Source organism: Elaeis guineensis, chromosome 11, assembly GCF_000442705.2.
Source record: "Elaeis guineensis isolate ETL-2024a chromosome 11, EG11, whole genome shotgun sequence".
Classification (NCBI taxonomy): Eukaryota; Viridiplantae; Streptophyta; class Magnoliopsida; order Arecales; family Arecaceae; genus Elaeis; species Elaeis guineensis.
Window position 1 is genome coordinate 117,410,574 of NC_026003.2, and position 22,921 is coordinate 117,433,494.

Consider the following 22,921-nt stretch of genomic DNA (forward strand, 5'->3'; position numbering starts at 1 on the left):
GGGAACATATAAACCACTGGCAGATGGTGATGGCATATGGGAAACCATCTCACCTGGCTTTTAATGTTCCGGTTCCCAAGTGGTGCAGGATGCACTAATTTCAGTGCATCACAGCTGTGCGGATTTAAGCTGTTATGTTCCATGAAATTCCACGCTCCCACATTTTTATTGTAATTTGATGCAGTGAAATTAGTGCATCGAGCACCACTTTTATTGAGCAATGGAGTATAGTAACAGGTGCATTTATCCCACCTAGCAAGGCTGCTGTGAGTTTGTTTCTGGTTTCAAGGTTTTAGATACATCACTAACAATCCAGTTATGTTAATTTAATTACAAGTTCGGCAGTTCAATAGGGTAATGTACGGCATTAGATACCAGGATGCTTGGAAATGTTGATCACACATCTCATTTTCCATTTTATTGTTCTCTCAAAACACATTGTCCCTTGCACTGAATCCCCCTAGTGATAAAATGACAGTTCTGTTTGTTAAAGCTTCAAAGTGCAAGCCAGATATTTAGCATTTTAGCAGGGGAGAAATGCTACACTATTTTATTTTATTTAAGCTGTCAGAAAGCACATCCCCGAGTTCCAATGTCAAAGTGCTACTGGTCTACTAGAGAATGACATTCACGTTAACTGTATTTACGAAACTATAAGCCAGGTGAAATTACTAGTGGAGAAGTAATAGGCCTGTGACCTGCACTTTAAACGTAGATTCTTCCTGAGGTTGTTAGGTCTAGATCTTCTGTTCCCTTGTAGCGATGGGGAGGAAGTGCTAAATATAAAAATATATGGTCACTTCTGTTTGCTTGGGGGGACATAACTATCAGACGAACTTCAACAGACGTTGCTGTAAAACAATCTATCCCAACTTATATTTTGATGACAAAGCATGGACTGTGACTAGGAGTCGAGGAAAGTTCCTATGCGGCGATATGCCTTACATCTAATGGTTGTTTGATAGGATTATGAACCTAGGCCATGCTAACCTTTCCCATAGATTCCTCATTTCTTGGGATTGTTAAACATTTTGTAGGTTATCATGGTGTTGTCCTTGAAAAATTATTTTACAAAACTAGTGCAACTTTGCTCGGTGCATTGACATAAGTAGGCAGGATCCCTAATCAAAGAGTTTGCAATGATGTACAGAGAAACAGATAAGCATGGGAATCCTATGAAGGATCTTCAACTTTCTTAGTTATAAGAACGACACAATCCATGTGGAGGGTGACAAAATTGCTAAAGAGCTGTTCTTCTTTTGGAAGAGTGCTTCTAGCTGGACAGAACTAAAGGGCTACATGAGGAGAAATTATTATGGACCTTGCCCCTATATCCATGGTTAGCTTTTAATGGGAAACTAGCTGGAATGGTTGGCATGTGAAAATTTTATGGGCTTGGCCTATAGCCGGCATGATAGAACGATCCTACCTAATACTTTCTCCAACATGATGCTTCCTTTCTCATCAACATGACATCATGGACTGGTGGTAGGGTCCAGAGTTTGAATTATATATAATGGGGGAAGTGGTGATCAAATGATTTTTTTTTTTTTTTTTTGATCCACGGCCCCCCTCCATATGGTTTCCAACCATTACTCTGTTCTGAATTTTTTTTGTGAGTTTCTTCTATAATTTTGCCAGTAATGCTCAATGCGCAACAGAGGGTTAAAAGAAAAAAAAAAAATTTTTTTGCAAAGAACATGTGGAAACCTACATCAGTTCCATTTACAAATGATAATAGATATTGCACGAGGGCATTCTATTCACAACTTTATATAATAGTATTTCACCTCCGTTACATTCACTAATGACGGGGATTATGATCCATGAACCAATATGGATGTGGTTTTACCAAAAATTTATTTTAGTACCATTTTCTAGTCTTTAAACATGGTGTCACACCATACTATCATGTCAATAAGTGCTCCCATGTCAATAACATCTCTTAATACTGAAATCATCATGTTGAGGTCGTGCTTATGCCAACCAAAACCAATAATAATCTAAACAGAAAGTTCCTTTTTATTATATATTCATCTAAACCAAACAAAGCATGGAATCACCATTCTTATTGCACATACATAAAGGCATCAAGCCAAAAAGCAGTCACACACCCCAAGTACCAACTTTTTTAATTGCTAATGATCAATTTATAAGTGGGTCTGGTCTTTCCCATGATATCTAGGAATCATTGGAGAGTCCTAGTCTAGCTGAATGGCCGTGTCATACGCCACCCCTGCCTTCCAACCTGAAGGGATAACACCGTTCAACTGGACCCAATTTTGCCCACTGTCATCACCTGTTAAAATTCTCGCATTCATTGGGCCCCTTGGAGGATTCGCCATGTCCCAAACTCCACCATAGGCTTTGCGCATCCCCTTCCATTCCTGGCATTCCTCCTGCATCCAGGAAGAGATCAACATGAATTAGATTCATGGACATGATTCTAAGAGACATGGGTTATGGCCTATATGAATCTTTACCTGCCACAATTCGACGGCCAATATGTCCTTCTGGCCTGCTTGATAGATGATGATGAGGGCCAAGTAGTCAGGGAACTTGCTGTGTTCTGTGACCTTAACCATCATATTGTATCCTGGGTATTGACATGGGATCCTTTATCAAGAAAACAAAGGGAGAGAAAAAAAAATAATGTTAGAAGTCATAAAGCAACAAATCTTTTTAGTTTTCACTCAAAAATATTTCTATATTTTATCAATTTTTGCAAATAATGAATAAAACCTAGTAAAGATACGTATAACAAGCTCTCATTCTTCTGTAACTAGAAGTAATTCTGCATTAAGATCATACTTAGTAGCATATTTTCATCATTTGATGGCCATGTTATCTTGGTATGCTTTGTGTTAATTTCACTATGATATTTATCTTTCTTTTTTCTCTTTTAGTTCCAGCAGTTTTGGTGGAACTAAGATGTGTTCTCTTCTTTCAATGCTGGTCCATTAATATATTATGCATGATGGGGTTTAATTAACTACTAACTGGGAGTTCCACCAGCTAAAATGTCCCCATCAGTCTGAAATCCAAATGGTCCATTAATATATTAGAGCTCAGAAATCTATCATAAACTACACCATGGTCGTCCTCACCTCCTGTACTCGACGTCTATCACACCAAAAGCCATCAGTTCATTAGCCATGTTTGATCTTGCAAGCTTAACAAACCCCCTGGCACTGAGGATGAAGTCAGTGTTATCCCCCTGACCATAGTCAGTGACCACAATCTTTGCACCATCCTCGTTGCAGAATTGTGGATGGGTGCACCTCACTTGGTAGCATGCACCGCAGCCCGTGCCATTTCGATACAGCCTAGAAACAGCCCCGACATCGCCGCCATTAAGGCTTCTACCAAGCTCACCATACCCGCATGCTCCTCCTATTGCATCCAAAACCATTAGACAAAAACTAGGCATTAACCCGACTATAACACTAAACATGAAAGTATAGATAGCATAGCACCATAGTGCCCATAAATAAATGCATGTGTTAATGAGTTTGTAAGAGTTCTATTACTTGGAGTGCCCGAGCAATCCGGGCTACCATAGTAGGTTGCTCGCGAGCAAGTGAAGGTACTCTGTGAGCTTGAGAATATAGGGAAGAAGAAGAAGAGAGATAGTAGGCAAGAGAAGGTGAGAATTGAGGCCATGGTTGCCCCCTGAGAATAATGACAAGCTTTGTGAAAGGTTAACAGGCCAAACAGGAGAAGAAAGGAGTGAGGTGAGATGCTATGGAGGAGACATGCTCTATATTTATAGCAGCGCATGCAAGAGATGCTTGCCAGGCTTGATGTGGCTAAAAAGGAAGATAACTTATTAACTTGCTATTATCATCTGGTCCATAGGAAAAGGTGGCGTTTGGTGTCCCATGGAACACCCTTACATACCCACAAGACCACTTCCATAGAGCAAGAAGCATTTTTCTTGCCTAACCCCATAATTGTGTTAAATTTTAATAGTATTCGTACATTTGGTGCGTGCCTTTTGGATTTAAGAAATACAGAGCGTGTGAGAACACCTTAACTAGTGGTCAATTGCCCAATAGTCTTCCCAGATGGACTCGATCGTAGCCATCCGATCAATTGATGGGTCGGTTGTGATTGCATGCCGGCTTCTTAGTGATTGTCTTACGTCAGATACATGCATCCCTTTTCTGAGTGTTGAGTCCAAGCATTGAGCACGGAGTCTTACCAACTTCTCAATAAAGTGGAGAGTTTGGTGATAATTCACTCATTCTACCAAGACTACCATGGTGGTGGTGTTCTTCTTGTTCTTATCTCCACGTTTTGCTAGAGCCGTCTCAGAGGATACTATGAAGGCTGGGAACCTAGGGCCTTAGGTCATGTCTGAGTTGGGGAAAAAGGCACCAAGTACTTCTCTTGGACCCGTCATTGGCAAGTGTGCTTATGATGTGATGGTCCAGTGTAGCAGCGCACATGAATTAACACTGTATAGCATGATAATTTCCCATCAGTGGTGGGATTCACTTGGGTGACATCAGCCACGGCATAGGGCTGAAAATGAATTGGACACTGCTATATCCATGTACATATTTATTAGATTTAACAAATATGAATGTCGATGGGATGCAAAAATTTTCATCAAAAATTTATTTTAAATGAATTCGGATACGAATTAGATATAAAAAATATGGATATAAATACAGTTACAAGCTCAATGATTAAACTTTATAATTATATAATCAAAAATATTACTAAGTAGATCATGAATCAAATTAGTAGCATGTTAATATGGTAATTTATTTTTTTTTAAATTTGTTATATAAATTTAAATAAAATTATAAATGGATTCGGATATGCGGATACAGATTAGATGGCTTTCTATCAATATTCATATTTATTATTTTTTTAATGAATGTGGATATGGAAAAAAATATTAGTTGGATGCTCAAATTTTTATTCATATTCAGATAGATTTAGATACGAAAATAAATCTGAATGAATATTATCTTTGATGTACTTTCAGCCCCATGATAGTTTTCATTGAAATGAATTATATGTGTACTTGAAATATGGTTGGATCATCAAGACTAGGTCTTCTGTAGGACTCTACATGCAATTATGAAAATAAGATTTGATCATCTTGTTTTTCCTTTAAGAAATAATTCATCTTGTTAGTTTAGGTGAACTAACTTAACTAGACTACTAATGTTAGGAACTTCTGTGAAAGAGATAACCTCTGAGTATGTTGTTTGGGATTGATAAATAGGAAAAATTGTTGTCCTCTAAATAAACTGATTCAAATTTTCCTAATCATGATTGCTGATGCATATTTCTCATATTGATTGGGCTTTGCTTACTGTATCTTGGGAAACCATTAAGTCCAATTATAATAAGGTGTATGTACTAATCACTATTAATTGATAGTCTCTTTGTGCTTTAATATTCTCTTTTTGTTTCTTGGCATAATATGCATTGACATTGGTTGCCACATGTGCTCTCTTTCTTGTATGACAATGCAAAGACATGTTAGTGGGGAAGTTTGACTACTGATAGAAAATGAAATATCAATTCACTGTTTGGCTCCATCTCCTTTGTCTATTTCCCTTTTTAAGTACTACTTTTAATAAATCAATATACTACTCTTTCACCTTTCTTTGAAGCATGATCTGAAACTAAAAGTAAATATACATCCATCAATTCACATAAATAGCATAAACAAATTCTTTAATTAGATGTAATGACAGTCCATCTTCCTTTAGCAGATAATCAACAGAAAACATCATTATGGAAATATTCATGAAAGGCACCAGATCTGCTATCTACTGAATCTATGAAAACAATCAGATTATAGATGCTGCATAAGATTTTGTGTAAGCATTCATATTTAAGATTTTCCTCACAATTTGCTTCATTACTCTGCAGGAGTTTAAAGTTTTCGTTTGACTCTCTAATCTCTATATATTACAAATTCCAATTAGGAAATGATTGCTTGGTTCAATATGGCGTGGCCAAGATGAAACAGAAAATTTATCTTGCCAAAAGCCACCAACCCCCTATGAACTTGTAGGGCGATGTGTCATGCATTGCAGATTGCTTCTCCAATTAAATCTCTGAAAAGGTTTTGCTTGTCACTTCATCAGAATTTTGGAGGCCAGTTATACAGTTATAAAGCATAGAGACGCGGAGAGAGAAACCAACATCATGCTTAGATGTAAAGGAAAAAAAAAAAAAAAGTGGCATGGACCAACAATAATCCCCCCACTAACATAATAACCCATAACACCTAGAAGATACCACCAACCCCCTCATAGCTTATGCTGCATTGCTATACTGAGTACGTGGGCGGTGCAAGCTCTCAATTGTATCAAAGGAAGCACCTCCCATGTCCCATTTAGAGGGGACCGAGCTAACGGCTGGCAGAATTAAAAGAGGACACACAGGCTTCTTACTATTTCTAATGGAAGAACGATCACGCCAATCAATATCTTGGACCATAACAATCACTTTCTTCACCCACAACGCTAACAATTGATGAACACCAAGGCATACACTTGGGACATCCAATGTCTTCAAGGTTTTTGGAATGATATAATGCTTGCTTTTAGTGTTGCTTTCTCTTTTATCTTTTTGCTCAGTAGCCACGAGCTTTTTGAGATCTTTCAAACATGGAAATTTGGCCAGATCGTTCTTTCCTGTATTAAACAAAGAAAAATCCCACCAAATCCTACAGAGCCAATTTCAGATCCTGCAACAATTGAAATTTTCTCACAATCTGTATGATGATGTCAGTGTGACGAAACCTGTCATTATGCATGGTTTAGCTAGGCTTCACCAGAGCAAGACATCTTCATTTAGCCACTATCTTCTCCTTGGCTCCTTTTTCTCATTCTTTGAACTACGAATCAGAGCTAAGCCAAATTTTCTATGCTATAACAGCTTATTAACTGCTAGTGCTTGTTAGGGTTCATATCTGATGGCCCTAACCAGAGGCTTTGCCCCACTTCAGAATACCAATTATCTGAGCCATCAGAATCTGCAATAAGGACATGAACTCTGCGATCATTATAACGATCATCTGACAGCTCATGCAAGCAAAGCAAAAATATTTAAAATGTTCACAACTACATAAGATTATGCAAACCATTGTAGCATCTCACTATCATAAAGCATCAGACTTAGTCTGTCAATGACAATCATATCTTGGAGCTAGGATGGGGCTACAAGCAATAATCACATAATAACCATGATACCTGTCATTAAAAAAAAAAAAAAAAACAAGTGGGTTAGCATCGAAAATAATAGCATCAATGACATTCCTAGTCTCCTTGGATTTCTATCCACCTAACTCTAGCCAATTAGTCTCCCACAAATACAAGAGATAGAAACTGAACACTTGAAACAAGATAGCATTTGTGCAAGTAGATAAAAGGTATAAGATCATCTTTTGAAATCTAGCAAACCCACCAACTTGTTCAAGGTCACTTTGCTTTACAGAAAGGAACAATGATGATCTCGTACAAATGGATGCTACTTCTAACACCTAAGCAAGACAGGCTTTCCTATGCTCTGAATTTTGGCACCATGATCTGCTCAGTCTCTTTCATTGTACAATACCTGCAGAAATTGAGCGGTTTGGATGATTGTCTTATTATGACTGGCAGGAAATGGTTTAAGATATGCAGTGACCAGCACCTTGTCAATGACACCATACCCGACTGCTTCACCAGGACTGAAATATTTTGGGCGTCTAGTATCTTTCTCAATTTGCACAGGAGGTTTTCCAATATATGATGAGTAGAGAAAAACCTGATAGCATACACTAGTCAAATTCAATGATGAGATTGAGATGCATTAACCCCTTTTTTTTTTTGAAGGATGAAACAGAGAAACAGTTCAATTTGGTAGTTGTCCTCTGCTTTCATGGCCTGAGGTTTTCAGATTCAAGTTTATCGATGCTTTCCAACAATCTTGGTGACTAACAATTGTACAATGATAGCCGGAACTATGAGAATTAAAATCCAGGACCTCATTCAGATATGGACTATTCCTTGCAGGCTAATAATCAAGTCATCTATCTAGAAAATTGCATGTCCACAAAGTCTAATTGTAAGTACCTGAAACCTGCTAAATTTTCTCAAAAGGGGAGAGAAAAGATAACGCTAACCATACTGTGGAGGCTTTGGGCGCAAAATGGACGTAAAATGATGCTATAATAAAGTCATTCTACAGTATTTGCAAGAAACTGGAAGATGGGATAAAAAGATAAATATTCCATTTCTTCCAACTCGAACCCTGGCTGGCCAGCAGATTCTTGTGCCGTAAGATTGTATATAACCTTGCCATGTCTTGTGCAGATGTTAATCTTATAGACATTGGTCATGGATTGTATTCTAGAAGAAAAAGTATTCAGTGCCAAGATCAATGACAACCAACTCAACCCCCACTGGTTTTGTCTTTTCTCCAGTGTAACCAGTTTATGAATCTGAGCTAGGAAGCAGGGCAACAGGAAAGACTAACCAGTTGTCATATATATTAGTCCAAAGTCTCCTCAATGAAATGTTACAGATGTTCAATATAACCTTAAGCTCAAAATTTGAAATCATAACACAAGCAACTGCAACAGTAGATGGTACAAAATAACAAAATGCAGTCAAATTTACCAATTCGGCCTTCACATTATTCAATGCTATTCTTGCAAGATCAGTATCTGTTGCTTGCCCACAATACCTACGAGCAGGCTGCAGATTGAAGCAGGAGATGGTTGTCATGTTAAAATCTGAAATAACAGTCTATATCATATTAAGAAAAAAGTAGATCCATTTCTCTACCACAGCTAGTAGCAAGGAATGAGACCTAAGATTCAAAAGCAAATTAAAAAGCTTAAATTACCAATAAAGACTACCAGTGGAGGTATACTTGCTTAATCATTATTGTAGATGATGGTAAAGCAGCACGATGTCCTCTAGCACCAGCAGCCAAAAGTAAAGCAACTTCTCCCCAAGCATTGCCAACACAAAGTGTGAAAACAGGTGGATTAACGTATCTGTTCAATGCAAGAAAGCAAATCCCATATGAATTCAATTTTCATAATGATGAGAACAGTCAGCTTTCAGAGAGCTAATAGAGACTTCTAGCATGGACTTAGGTATTTCATGCTGGTGGCATGCAGCCTGGAACTAGAATCATGCATACTATGCCATGTGGTTATGTCAGTCTTGGCATACACTGACATGATATATACCATGACATATTGTGCGTGCCAACCAGCACAGCATTCCATGACTTCTAGTGTAGCTGGAAAATAATGGTCATAGAAACCAAGTGGAATAGCAAATGAACAAAAGAAAATCATGCCCCAAATTCTAGGTCATGGAGCTAGCCAGTGCTGGTCCAACAGATCATGCAATGTACACAACTGGGCAGTACAAAGGTGTACCACTGCATTGGGCATTTAGGAAGGATGCCATGTAATGTTCTTTTATACACCCTTAAACGACATATATCACATCCAAGTAACATTGCTTAGAATGACACTACAACATTTATCCACCAAAAACCATGAAGGAGAAAAGCTTGCACATGTAATAAACAATGCTTTGGTTGCGAGAAAACTTTGAATATGTCATTAAAACATAAATTTGGCAAAGAAAATAAGCAAAGTTTAATAACTGATTTTACTAAAGGTAGTTTGGATGAAGGGATTGAAGAATTTTAGAGGTTCTTCCAAAGGTTAAAGAACACGGTCTCTTGACTATTTCTGGCTTCGTGATAGTGGGTCTATGGGGCCAAACAGCTTTTCATCTATTTCTGGGAAATCAAAAAAGTTCCAAGAACTGCATATTTATGTACCTTCTTAAGCTTTTTGGTAGGCCCCTTTCCCCTGTACCGTCTTGGTAAGTGCCTAAATGCCAAATTTATTCAGATAATTCTCATTATATAACCTTAGCCCTTTACTGCTTCCTCAATAAATGCAATTTCGTAGAGGTACAATTTTTAAGCATAGAGCACATAACAGATTTTCCATGATGCCCAATCTCTCATTACTACAATTTATCAAAGCACATTACAGGGTATTGCAAATTTTGTCTACAACATGCAAGCAAAGGAACATCCAAGTCCTTGGATTGATTGGACGACGTGGCACCATGACCGGGGCCTCTCAAACATCATCAAGCATCATCGAAGCCTGTCAAAATGTTGGACCTTAGTGTTATTCATTTTTATTTTAAATTTATTTTCTGTTTTAGTGGTTTTAACCATGTTTTGTTCAGTTTACTGTGAAGAGAACTGAATTTAACAGATCAGCTTAGTCGCATGTGTGATTAGGGAATCAAGAGGGACTCTAGGAATAAAAATCTGGGTGTTTTGCTCTTCAAGGTACCGTGGCATGAACAGTAATGCTACAATTTAGGGCTTTTGAAGGTTTTTTTTGTTAGGGTTTCTTTGGGTGCTATGACATTGCACGTGAGTGTTTCTAATGAAATCAGATTTCTCTATGCTTCTGTGCATGAAGCATAGGGATTGGGTGTTAGGCCTGAGAGTGATTCCTAATCAACCAGTTTGATTGGTCACTTCCTTTCCCCTTCTTCCTTTTACTTTTTTCTAGTTCTGCGATTTATATCTGCGTGTTAATTTCTTCATCCTGAAAGTTTTCGTAGCCCAACTTGTTGCCGTGAACCCTTTTTCTGCACCCTGTTTCAAGACCTGCGAGGGCCTGCTGAACATCCAAGCAGAAGTCAAATCTGATCTGTTATTATAGCAGATTAATTTGCTACCAAATATAATAGGGCTTAAGTCTTTGGTTTGATCAATTCTAGAACTGATATCTTCTTCTAAACTCTAGCAAAAGCAACCTTAATTGGTTATATAGGGTTTTGGGAGGTTTTCTGATCTCAAACTTTAAGAAAGGAAGGTCTCAAGTCTCAACCCTTGGACATCAATGTCATCTTTTGCAATGTGTGTTATGGGACATTTCTGGACAGCAACAACAGCTTTTGAGTTCAAGCGCACTTCTCTTTCAACAGGATTTTGGTAACTCTGATGTTACTATTATAAAGTTTTAATTACCTCAGCACATGCATGCATAGTTTACTTTCCAAGCATTAATCATGCGGTCAGGATTAGTTATTCGCTAAATTTCTGTATATAATTTGATCAGGACTTTAATTTCAGATTTGTAATCAACCTTAGATCACAGAGTTTTTAATCATGCAAATATAGGGTTTGCCTCAGTTTTAGATAGGGTTTATCATATCTATGAGCCATCAATTATTAGATTCCCTAGGATTGCCATGCATCACACATATCATGAAAATATAACCATGAAGGTAAGCAGCTGACCTCATAATATCATGAATTGCAAAAGCCTCAGTTTCATAACCCAGTTTTTTATCACCCTAAAACAAAAATAACTCATCATCAGAAGTTTGCAGGATTAAACCTGAGAAACATGGGATACATGACACAAATATAAGGAAATAATGGCACCAAAGAAATTTGAAAATAAAAAAATCATGACTTATTGGCTTTAGAGTGACTGCCTAGGAAGTTGACGGGCCAACACCTACACAACAATTGCCATGGTCATCACACATGCGCAAAACCTAGACTGTCACACACATGCATGTGTATATTATGTACATATATACACTTCATACACTTCAAGATACATATATACATATGCAAATGTGTATACCAGTATCTTCTTTTCTCCTTCTTTTGTATGTAACTTACCATGGATGTGAATAAGAGAGTGGCATATTAGATTAGCATCCAGAGATATAAAAATGTATTAAAAATGAAAACAAATTTGATTGAAATATTAAACAAGCAACCAAAAAGGTTTTCAGCATGATTCTAGAAAATTATGCCACCAACAAGTTTTTCTTTTGTTTTTTTTTTTTTCACATCGGAAAAACCTCTAGGGAATTGGACAACCAAGTCAGCAATTACTACCACTTGAGAAGATATTTTATTTAATTTAAATATGTTAGTATAATTATTTCACATTTCCGTATATTCTATGAGTTTTTAATTGTTAATGGATTCTCTTACAATGAATACTATACATGCATCAAGAAATGACAAAATCTCAGATTCTTGAAAATAGAATAAATATGAATATATAAGTGAAAGAGTTGGACAAAAAGCTGATTGACTTTTTACTAAGTCGGTCGCCATTAAGCGCCTAGGTTATTTGACAACCATAATGCAACTCCAAAGAAAGAGAGGCAATACAGGAAAAAATATGCAGGGTGAAGTTCATCATTAATATTCCATGCGTTTTCTCAGAAATAAAGTTCATTTAGCTACAGTTTTTGTTAAAAAAAAAAAATAATACCTTGCAATGAAAAGGCTAAAAATCATACTTCAAACACTTGTTTAGATAACATGGACAGAAGCTGTGAAAAGGGATTTAGCATAGCTTATAGTAACATCAAGGCACAGCAGGTTTCCCTTCAGAGGGTCAGTTGGTGAATAATGATTCGTAGAACTAACTTCAAAGAGTTAGCACAAGGCTTGATGAATCCATTTATGACCATACGCTTACCTAGACAATTGATAAATTGATTCAATCCTTCTCATGTATAAACTTATCATTCAACAAGTTATTAAAATAGAAAATTTAACAAATATATGGACCACAAAAAATGAAAAAGAGGTAACCATAGAGAGTGAAACTGTATCTGAATAGTCAGAGTTGTGAATTGCAGATAGGTGAATTTAAATATCGCAAGAAATACAAAAGGTTGATGATGAGAGCATGGTGATGCATTATGATAAAACTGAAAATATGATTCCCTCTAGCAACTTCCTTTGCAAGCTCAAGCTGAATCACTAATGTTTGTTCCTTCCTGATAAGTATAACATGCCCTCAGCTTTGCAATGATTTTTAGGCTTTCTATTATGACAGCATCTATTAGATTGGAAGTAGAATATCTCATATTCATATGTAAGCCACTAACTTATGGTCATAGAATATCAATAACTAAAGTCATATTAATTGCCTGGTAGGGAAGTGAAAAGAAATTGAAAAAACAACAAGAATTATGTTTGTCACTCCTGACTGGTACTTTACACTGAAGAGATAATAGAACTAATCATACTATTTCATATGTCCATGAATATAAGCATCACTAAAACCCCAAATTTAGGCTCATAAGTTCTAAATGCAAGAGACTGCTAATTGCATAGTAAGAACGAAGGAAAACACACAGCTATTCATGTTTTCAATGTTTACATGGTATTGACTGGTATTTTCTTTGATCAATACAAGATTTCTACCTTTTCTAAATTTCCAAAGCCAACACCTCCTATTACAGTAAAGTCTCAAAAAATGAGCTAATAGATTTGTAAACTGATAGAAGAATAAAAACGAATAATTTTACCTTAGTTGTGCCAGTGGAATTAATGTAAAGATGAATTGGCTTCTCAGCATCTTCATATTGAAGGTAAAGAAACTCCGCAAGGATTAGCTCTGTCACAGATGGGGTGAGAGAGATGCCCAAGTATACAATTCGATTTTTGTATAGGTAAGATGGCAGATCTGGAGGTGGTTGCTCCCATGCACTTCCTTTCAAGAAAGGGATGACCTGCTAACAGAAATATGGGATCAAATTTTAAAGCAGGAATTGCATATATGATTACTTTGTACATGAGGGCAACAGCACGAGTATAATGTTCAAAACCAAGCTAAAATTATTAAAGTATCAACAAGTTATCAGGTTCTCAATGGTCCAACAAGCAAGAAAATAGCATTTAGTGTAACCTATGTCTATATGCTTAATGTAAACATAACACTAGGTATTCAGGTTGTTACATAGATTCACACATAACAACCGATCAAAGCAAATTGCTCAAAGTATATATGTTCTCTCACAATCAGCAAAAGGTTAACCAAGTAATAGAATAGCATCAACCGTGACCATAAACCATTCTCCCAGCTACTTTGCATTAGCTTTATGAATTTTCATTCACCAACCATTTCTATTAAGGGCTACCTCTTGTGTTGTCACAACTCCTTTCTAAGAACTTCCATCTATTTCACCTTACATATTCATCTCCTCTGTCTCCTTGGATTCTCATTGCAGATTCCCATACCATCTTTATTGATTGTTCATCATTACCCTAATTTGATGTATCTCTTACAACTTTTATATAGTCATGCCCCACTATATCCTCCAGTTTTATAACAATTTCCCCTTACCATTCTAATTTCTATTACCTTCATATTGTTTTCTTAGACCCTGTTCATTGACCAACATTTCGAGCCGTACAACAATGTGCATCTTATAGCCATTTTATAGTATATTCTCTTAAGTTGCCAAGATATGCACCGGTCACATAACACCCAAGAAGCACCTCCTCACTTCATCCATCCAACTTTAATATTACTACATGCATCTTCACCTACCTTCTCCTCGTTATGTATAATGGATTCTAACTAATGAAATTAGTCACTGTCCGGTATCTCTCGTCCATTAAATCTCGACCGAGGCCTCAACTTCATTTCCACTTCCAATGAAATAGCATTTGATATGCACCATTTCTTTTCAGCTAATTCTTAAACCTCTACACCTTGATGTTGATGGTACAGGATGAACAGTTCCAAGGTGTACCGATTCTACCTATAATGTCGGATTCGTAAATGCTCTGAGAACTACACATAGTTCATCGATTGATTCCTACCCAGACTCCGTGGAAATCAAGCTTCCCTTCTCCCGTAACAAATCATCGTCGTCACCAATATAAAAATATAGTAAAACAAGTACGACTTGCAAGAACGCAACACCCATTCGATCCAGAGCGTGGTTTTGAACACCAAACGAGCGTAGTAATAATCTCAGAAACTAACGAAAAAATGACTGAGAGGGCTTTCTGGAGACATACCATGGCGGCGACGCACCGTTTGCTGCCGGAGCCCGACAACGACGGGCTTAAAATGGGGCAGCGGGTATTCGGACCCAAGAAGAGGGCGACGAAACTGGTGGCGAGAGGAGTTCTTGGGGGAACACTTGAAGCTGAAGGGTCTAGAGCTCCTCTTGGTTTGATTCTGGTGCTCCGCGGTTGATCCATGGAGAGAGGTAACTCGGCCCTGCCCGGAGAATTAGAGAAGGGATGGCGAGTGCCAGTCGTTCGAGGACGACGAGCCGGAGCAGCTCAGAAAGTCAGAATATAAAATTTCCTGCAGGACCGGTGGAATACTCTCATCAATACACATTTCTAAATGTGAAGAATAGGATATCAAAGAGTTACAATACCCATCGAGGTATCTATACTATACTAAAAAAGAATAGATTAAGCCAATTCTTAATGATACGCACAAACACACATAAACAGATTGCTTCCAGCCTGTTAGCCCAAAATAAAATGAAGCCAGGCATGGACTGCCACTGCCCATGTCATTCCAAACAACAAGCATCGATGGAAGCTTGTCTCGAGACGTCAGGACTAATATCTCAGAAGCATGACAATAAATCTTCTTCCATACAAAGAAACAATGCCGATTAATCTGAATATCCTCTGAAGTGGCTCAGAGTCTTTGCTTAACAAGCATCATAATACTCCAAAGATTGTCAGATTGGAGCAGAAAACTCACTGTATGCTGGACGATCAGCATATCATGTATCTACTGGCAGGTTTCAGCTCATCAGCAATCATTCACATTATTTGGCTGGATATATTTTTTCAAGACATATCCAAATTTACTTAGCTGTGCTAGTGGATATCAAAACCATTGGTGTGTGTGTGTATATATATATATATTTCTGAGAAAAGCAATTTATACTTAAATTTCCACCAATACTTTCCTCCAGCTCAATTTGACAGTTCCTCATAATCTCTAGCATACGGACCCCAATAGTTTCCTATTTTTGGGGACAAAGCACACGGTTTAGGCCTACAAGCTGATTGGATTGATAGGACCGAGTCAAACTGAGTGACGATGGCATCATTGCATTCGTTTTTCCCAACATCAATATTTTTTTTAGTGGTACGTGTCAGTATTTACCACTCATCTTCAAGCCCAAAGTTTGGATATCACTTTCATGCCTTTAGTCCCCCAACTCGTCCAAGTCACCGTCCTTCTGGCTTTTCCCTATCTCCTTCAAAAATATGAGGTGTAGAAATTTGCGAGCTACCATACTCCCACCCGGAGAACAGAGAAAAGCATATGAAAAACTCTCTGTTTTCTCTTCTCTCCCTCTTTTTTTTTTTTTTTTTTCTAAATTAGAAGAGTAATAAATCAGCATGGCCATGGCGTTGTTATCCCCTCTTCTTCCCACCTTCTCCTCCTCAAGTCCCAATCTCTCTCAGAAAGTCCATCGCCCCCTCCTTCCCAAGAAAAGATCTTCTCTTTCCCTCACAAGATGTACAGGAAATGGGGCGGGAAAGGTGGGCTCTGCTTCTGTAGAGGAGAAATTGGAGGGGAAGAAAGAAGAATCTATTCCTCTGGAGTCGGAGGAGAAGCTGCCGCTGGAGTCTCCGGACTCAAATGGCGCTGCGGTGAAAGCGGTGGTTCCCACGTTCAACGACCCGAGATGGATCGGAGGGACGTGGGATTTGAAGCAGTTCGAGAAGGATGGCAAGACCGATTGGGATGCCGTCATAGATGCTGGTGAGCCCGAATCCTGGTCTCTGTTTTTGTGGTTCGTTAATTTTAGTTTCCTTTTCTTTGTTTGGTCATTTATTTTTCTGTTTCAGTTACTGGATCAAGTTTAGTTTTCTTTTGCATGGTTTATTTTTATTCTTTGTTAGATAGTGTTCATTATAATTTTTGAATGATGGAACTCATTTAACTCAAAATTCTTTTGATTATTCTGGAAATGAGTAGATCGCATAGAATTAGTATAGTCCTCTACTAAAATAAGCTCCATTTGTGGGTTTAGATTTAATCGTAGGGGAATTACGGTTTTGCGTAGTGAAGTTAGAGAACAATAAGGTATTCAGGAGATGAATGAAGCTTAAAAGTTCATTTTCAAACTAGATGGCAAGGGAGGGTGTATGGAGCTTTTTGATAAATGATAGAAAAGCAGCTTTTTGGGCATCTGTTGATTGATTACAGAAGAGAAACGCAGTTCTACAACAAAAAAAAAGGGTTGGGAAAATCATGTTTCTTGGAATTAGGTTAACTAATTTTATCATCAACATACTGGCAAGGAAACGGATGCGATCGATTATTTTTATTATTATGGAAAATTTGCCAGTCCTTTGTCCAGTGTGGAAACACCTAATTCGGTGGGTTACGACATGAGCCAGAATCTTGCACCAAGAGGATCACACTGTGCTTTTTTGCCTTTTTTCTTTAAAAAAAATGCAAATCCTGCAAATGGAAATTAGTGTCTTGAAGAGTAGGCTTTTTGAACTAAGAATAAGTTTTGCAGTCGTATAAAGCGATGCTACTGCAAGGAATTACTGTTACATTTTTGTATTTACGAGTATATATGATGGCTTAACTTCCATAGAACAGCTTGATGTGCTAAATGGTTGACAAGTACATTTCTTTCTCTTATTTCCAGAGGGAGTACAGATATTTGAAATTTTAGATGATATATCTTGCTTACCAGTCATATAAGCTTGGAACAAGATCCTAGGCAATAAATCGCGATCTATATTACATGCTGCATACCTTGGTCTCGAGCACTTCCTCCAATATAGATGAATCAGCCATAATTTATGTTCCAAGATGATTTCTTGAACTGTGCTATTGAATAAAACCTTGTATGTTCTCTAGAACGTAATATTATATCATAGGAAGCTTACAACAACCTAGATAGGCTACTTCAAGTGCATATACTTCTGCATGCGTATATTCTGTTGCTTTTTGCAACTTTCTCATGCATATTATAGAAATCAAGTCTCACAACCTTAACTTCATTTTTTTTCTTTCTTCATGCTACCATGATTTAATTATTAATGTCAAACAACTGGCTGCATTACAAAGTGCTAAGACTTGATAACCACATGCATGCTTGGTATTTTTTTTTTCTTTAAGAAAGAGTCAGGGTAAGATTACATTGATAGACAAATTTTTTCTTAAATGGAATAGAATGCATAGAATCGATGCAACCATTTATAAGCAGTTGGCATGGGCTTGTCCATTTATAGTTATGGATCATTCTATGATGATATTCTCTAATGGAGGAAACTGTTTATCTTATTAAATCTAAGAGTTACAACCGAACTACCGAGCGCATGCAACTAGTTAACTTGTTGCATGCTGGAAATCTGATCCCTAGGAAACTAATAAAAGGTGAAAAGTAGAAGGGTTGCTGAGAATAAGATTATGGCTAGTGGCAGAAACAGCACCATTCTCAGCTCACTAGTTTCACAAGAACATCTCTGATTTCATGGTTACAAAAGCAAAACAGACATGCATAAAAAGAGGGGGACTACATTTTGTTAATGATGCAGCTTTTGAAATTAATCTTTGAAACCGCTCCATCTAATAACTCATAAAATCAGAGATATAGAGATGCAATTTACAAATTCTGCCAAATTGACATAATGTCTGATTCTTTCAGAGGTTAGGAGAAGAAAATGGCTTGAAGATAATCCAGAGGCATCAAACAATGAGGAGCCTGTAATTTTTGACACATCAATAATCCCCTGGTGGCCGTGGGTTAAGAGGTTCCACCTACCCGAACCTGAACTGCTTAATTTTTGATAAATGATAGAAAAGCAGCTTTTTGGGCATCTGTTGATGGATTACAGAAGAAAAACGCAGTTCGACAACAAAAAAAAAGGGGTGGGAAAATCATGTTTCTTGGAATTAGATTAACTAATTTTATCATCAACATACTGGCAAGGAAATGGATGTGATCGATTATTTTTATTATTATGGAAAATTTGCCAGTCCTTTGTCTAATGTGGAAACACCTAATTCGGTGGGTTATGACATGAGCCAGAATCTTGCAAGAAGAGGATCACACTGTGCTTTTTTACCTTTTTTCTTTTAAAAAAAATGCAAATCCTGCAAATGGAAATTAGTGTCTTGAAGAGTAGGCTTTTTAAACAGAGAATAAGTTTTGCAGTTGTATAAAGCGATGCAACTGCATGGAATTACTGTTACATTTTTGTATTTACGAGTATATATGATGGCTTAACTTCCATAGAACAGCTTGATGTGCTAAATGGTTGATAAGTACATTTCTTTCTCTTGCTTCCAGAGGGAGTAAAGAGATTTGGAAATCTAGATGATATATCTTGCTTACCAGTCATATAAGCTTGGAACAAGATCCTAGGCAATAAATCGTGATTTATATTACATGCTGCATACCTTGGTCTCGAGCACTTCCTCCAATATAAGATGAATCAGCCATAATTTATGTTCCAAGATGATTTCTTGGACTGTGCTATTGAATAAAACCTTGTATGTTCTCTAGAACGTAATATTATATCATAGGAAGCTTACAACAACCTAGATAGGCTACTTCAAGTGCATATACTTCTGCATGCGTATATTCTGTTGCTTTTTGCAACTTTCTCATGCATATTATAGAATCAAGTCTCACAACCTTAACTTCAATTTTTTTCTTTCTTCATGCTACCATGATTTAATTATTAATGTCAAACAACTGGCTGCATTACAAAGTGCTAAGACTTGATAACCACATGCATGCTTGGTATTTTTTTTTCTTTAAGAAAGAGTCAGGGTAAGATTACATTGATAGACAAATTTTTTCTTAAACAGAATAGAATGCATAGAATCGATGCAACCATTGAAAAGCAGTTGGCATGGGCTTGTCCATTTATAGTTATGGATCATTCTATGATGATATTCTCTAATGTAGGAAACTGTTTATCTTATTAAATCTAAGAGTTACAACCGAACTACGGAGCGCATGCAACTAGTTAACTTGTTGCATGCTGGAAATCTGATCCCTAGGAAACTAATAAAAGGTGAAAAGTAGAAGGGTTGCTGAGAATAAGATTATGGCTAGTGGCAGAAAAAGCACCGTTCTCAGCTCACTAGTTTCACAAGAACATCTCTGATTTCATGGTCACAAAAGCAAAACAGACATGCATAAAAAGAGGGGGACTACATTTTGTTAATGATGCAGCTTTTGAAATTAATGTTTGAAACCGCTCCATCTAATAACTCATAAATTCAGAGATATAGAGATGCAATTTACAAATTCTGCCAAATTGACATAATGTCTGATTCTTTCAGAGGTTAGGAGAAGAAAATGGCTTGAAGATAATCCAGAGGCATCAAACAATGAGGAGCCTGTAATTTTTGACACATCAATAATCCCCTGGTGGCCGTGGGTTAAGAGGTTCCACCTGCCTGAAGCTGAACTGCTTAATGGTTTGTTTTGCTTCTCTCCTTTCTAGATTTTTGGTCCAATCAGTTTCTGTCAATTCATTTTAACTCATTTCCACATTTAAATTTATGCAGGACGTGCTGCAATGATTGGGTTTTTCATGGCCTACTTCGTGGATAGCTTGACAGGCATTGGTCTTGTTGATCAGATGGGTAATTTCTTCTGCAAAACTCTGTTACTTATAGCTGTTGCTGGGGTGCTGCTTATAAGAAGGAATGAAGATATTGATACTCTGAAAAAGCTTATTGAGGAAACAACATTCTATGATAAGCAGTGGCAAGCAACTTGGCAGGAGGATGAAACCCCTAGTGTTTCCAAAAAAGAGTAGCTTGATGTTCATGAAGGAGTCGCTCTGCATTCCATAGTTTCTATTTTATGTTGCATATTTTTCTTATTTTTTTTCTTAGTACCATTGTCGAGATGATCAGTTAATATTGCCTTTTTCCCACCCCCATGCCAGCATGCTCAAAATTAACTATGAACTGCTATCTTTTCCTGAAATCCTATGTTTTTGTTTTTGTTTTGTTTTTTTTTTTGGATACAACCTGAAATCCTATTTGTTCTAGCTATATTTCATTTTGTGTTTTGTTCTTATGCAAACATGATATCTTATTCTGCCAGAAAATTATAGCTAGGTGTGTGTGTGTGTGTGTGTGTCTGTCTGTCTATCTAACTATCTATCTATATATATATATATATATATATATATATATATATATATATATATATATATATATATATATATATATATATATATTGTTTGTCCAAATAATATTCCGTAGAATAATGAGTTACGTATCCAGTGGAATCCCTAACTTTGTGCGTTATCCAACGGTTTTTTTTACAAAGCCCCCATCACGGATTACTATGATATCGGAAAAAAAAATTCAAACTCAGCATTGAGAAAAACTTCTTCGCCCTTAAACGCGTATAATTAAGATGCCTTTCCTACTTCCTTTCTGTTTCCAAACTAACCTCTATTTCTTCTTTTCTCCATTTTTTTTTTTTTTCCCTCTTATTTTGCCTCTCTTTCCCTCTTCCCATTACCAAAGCCAATCAATGGCTGCTGAAGATGTTGGAAAGCCTCCTACTCACGCTCGCCGGTGCACTCCTGACCATCCTCCCTATGCCGTGGTATCATACATCTCTCCCTTCCTTTCCCTGACACCATTGCATGTTCGCATACATAACACATGCATACATGTATGTATATGTTTGTTCATGGGCATGGGCAGATGATAGGTGCTGCAATCCGATCATCGTCAGAGGAAGGAGGATCCACCATGGCAGCAATATCTCGTTATATCCGATCCAATTATGACGACATCCCGGAGGGGCATGACAGGCTCCTCCCTTACTACCTCAGCAAACTCACTGCCCAGGGGGAGTTCGTCATGACCGCACCCGGCCGTTTTGCGGTCGCTGATGATGTTGGCGCCGAGCCAGCCATGGCATCTTCCCGTCCTCGCCATGCCAAGCCCACGTCATCATCGAAGCCCATAGACGACGACAAAGACGACGATCCCGGGACGACAAAGTCTCCGCCTCCTCCGAGCTCCAGTGAAGGACGAGGCTCATCGGAGTCTATGGTCATTCATGGGAACGGCTCCGCTTGGGTGCAACCAAGGCCCACGGCCCATGAAGGCCATATTGTCGAGCGGATCGAGTCGTTCGCTACCGTTTCTGGGCCGGTTCCGCAAGGCCACGCACAGCCAACGTCCGACGGGAAAACATTGCCCTCTCAAGGAGATACTGCAGATGCATCGGACTATGTGCTCGCCTCGCCATCGCCTCCGGTGACTGCGAATAAAGGAGATGGATCCAAAACGGTGCACAAACGTCGGAGGTCCACCTAGGAATAAGGCTGTTTTGGTCGATAATTGGACCTGGACCAAGGTAAGGATAGCAGCGATGGCAAGCACCAGGGTGAGCCAGACAAATAATAGAGAAGATTGATCCAAACGCGGGCCCAAGAGGATCGATAATTGTAGAGTGGGCTCAGACACCGGGCCCATGGACCAAGAGGATCCGGAGCCCACGCCCAAACCGGCCGAGGAAGAGTTGAAAGAGGCCCACAGCCAAAGCCCACTGTTCCAAGCCAGATTATTTTTCCATGTTCGATGTCCTTTGTTTTCTTCTATTTATTTATCATCGAGGGATCATAAGCAGTGAATAAATCTTTTGAGCGATATTTTTCTTTTGTTTTTTGTGAAAAAATTAATTAATCTTTCCTCCTATATCACATGTCCGATCCCATATTGCATTCATTTATTTCTACTCGATATATGAGTGATTCTGAGATATTTCGGGTGAAACATCATAGTATTTTTTTTAAAATAATAAAATAATTCCATGCACCTTGCAGAATGTGCTTGAACTGGGAACAGACCTGGCTTTTGTGCAACCCGGAAGGGTTTGAATTGTTTTTTTGGGGGGCCAAAATGCCTGTCCGCCAAGAGAAGCTCCACCTTTTCAAGCAAACTTACCGTTGGTGGGGAGTGATGGGGGCGGGAAATTTGAAATGACGTTTTGAATCAACGAACTAAAGCCTCTGACGTCAGGCAGGCTTGGTCACTTAACCGGTTCCGGTAGGACACCAGAAATGGTCTCAAGTTTGGCTT

General features: G+C 37.9%; 4 protein-coding genes across 7 annotated transcripts; 2 read left to right on the forward strand and 2 right to left on the reverse strand.

The window, feature by feature from the left end:
• Positions 1-2,004: 2,004 nt before the first annotated feature.
• LOC105053923 (expansin-like B1) lies at positions 2,005-3,740 on the reverse strand. The gene is made up of 4 exons (XM_010935262.4): positions 3,531-3,740; positions 3,108-3,393; positions 2,484-2,616; positions 2,005-2,399 (listed from the first exon to the last, which is right to left on the reverse strand). The coding sequence occupies exons 1-4, from the start codon at positions 3,661-3,663 to the stop codon at positions 2,202-2,204; spliced, it is 750 nt and encodes a 249-aa protein (XP_010933564.1). The 5' UTR covers positions 3,664-3,740; the 3' UTR covers positions 2,005-2,201.
• A 1,287-nt stretch (positions 3,741-5,027) lies between these two features.
• LOC105053921 (ATP-dependent Clp protease proteolytic subunit-related protein 4, chloroplastic) lies at positions 5,028-15,417 on the reverse strand. 4 transcript variants are annotated; one of them, XM_073246251.1, is made up of 7 exons: positions 15,300-15,417; positions 14,866-15,160; positions 13,365-13,571; positions 11,317-11,372; positions 8,893-9,019; positions 8,637-8,714; positions 7,233-7,782 (listed from the first exon to the last, which is right to left on the reverse strand). In XM_073246251.1, exons 2-7 carry the CDS (start codon positions 15,049-15,051, stop codon positions 7,567-7,569), a joined length of 870 nt encoding a protein of 289 aa, XP_073102352.1. In that variant the 5' UTR covers positions 15,052-15,160; positions 15,300-15,417; the 3' UTR covers positions 7,233-7,566. The 4 variants fall into 4 exon arrangements, with proteins under 4 accessions (XP_073102355.1, XP_073102352.1, XP_073102354.1 ...); XM_073246253.1 differs by lacking the exon at positions 15,300-15,417 and having other exon boundaries at positions 7,233-7,590; positions 7,669-7,782; positions 14,866-15,223; XM_073246254.1 differs by lacking the exons at positions 7,233-7,782; positions 15,300-15,417 and adding an exon at positions 5,028-7,226 and having other exon boundaries at positions 14,866-15,223.
• A 689-nt stretch (positions 15,418-16,106) lies between these two features.
• On the forward strand, positions 16,107-20,823 carry LOC105053920 (light-harvesting complex-like protein 3 isotype 1, chloroplastic). The gene is made up of 3 exons (XM_010935259.4): positions 16,107-16,591; positions 20,147-20,284; positions 20,375-20,823. The coding sequence occupies exons 1-3, from the start codon at positions 16,225-16,227 to the stop codon at positions 20,626-20,628; spliced, it is 759 nt and encodes a 252-aa protein (XP_010933561.1). The 5' UTR covers positions 16,107-16,224; the 3' UTR covers positions 20,629-20,823.
• A 242-nt stretch (positions 20,824-21,065) lies between these two features.
• On the forward strand, positions 21,066-22,594 carry LOC105054326 (uncharacterized). Its single transcript, XM_073245847.1, has 2 exons — positions 21,066-21,434; positions 21,536-22,594. Exons 1-2 carry the CDS (start codon positions 21,240-21,242, stop codon positions 22,154-22,156), a joined length of 816 nt encoding a protein of 271 aa, XP_073101948.1. The 5' UTR covers positions 21,066-21,239; the 3' UTR covers positions 22,157-22,594.
• Positions 22,595-22,921: the final 327 nt, after the last annotated feature.

What these genes read in the sequence shown, in the direction of transcription:
- LOC105053920 (XM_010935259.4), top strand. Translation starts at nt 16,225, where the DNA reads ATGGCCATGGCGTTGTTATCCCCTCTTCTTCCCACCTTCTCCTCCTCA. An exon ending in GGATGCCGTCATAGATGCTG is followed by an intron (nt 16,592 to 20,146) that starts GTGAGCCCGAAT and finishes TGATTCTTTCAG; the next exon opens with AGGTTAGGAGAAGAAAATGG. An exon ending in TGAAGCTGAACTGCTTAATG is followed by an intron (nt 20,285 to 20,374) that starts GTTTGTTTTGCT and finishes AAATTTATGCAG; the next exon opens with GACGTGCTGCAATGATTGGG.
- LOC105053923 (XM_010935262.4), bottom strand. Translation starts at nt 3,663, where the DNA reads ATGGCCTCAATTCTCACCTTCTCTTGCCTACTATCTCTCTTCTTCTTC. An exon ending in ATAGACGTCGAGTACAGGAG is followed by an intron (nt 2,617 to 3,107) that starts GTGAGGACGACC and finishes TTCTTGATAAAG; the next exon opens with GATCCCATGTCAATACCCAG. An exon ending in TGGCCGTCGAATTGTGGCAG is followed by an intron (nt 2,400 to 2,483) that starts GTAAAGATTCAT and finishes TCCTGGATGCAG; the next exon opens with GAGGAATGCCAGGAATGGAA.
- LOC105053921 (XM_073246251.1), bottom strand. Translation starts at nt 15,051, where the DNA reads ATGGATCAACCGCGGAGCACCAGAATCAAACCAAGAGGAGCTCTAGAC. An exon ending in GCAATTCATGATATTATGAG is followed by an intron (nt 9,020 to 11,316) that starts GTCAGCTGCTTA and finishes TGCATTGAACAG; the next exon opens with ATACGTTAATCCACCTGTTT. An exon ending in ATAATGTGAAGGCCGAATTG is followed by an intron (nt 7,783 to 8,636) that starts GTAAATTTGACT and finishes GTATGCTATCAG; the next exon opens with GTTTTTCTCTACTCATCATA.
- LOC105054326 (XM_073245847.1), top strand. Translation starts at nt 21,240, where the DNA reads ATGCCTTTCCTACTTCCTTTCTGTTTCCAAACTAACCTCTATTTCTTC. An exon ending in ACCATCCTCCCTATGCCGTG is followed by an intron (nt 21,435 to 21,535) that starts GTATCATACATC and finishes GGGCATGGGCAG; the next exon opens with ATGATAGGTGCTGCAATCCG.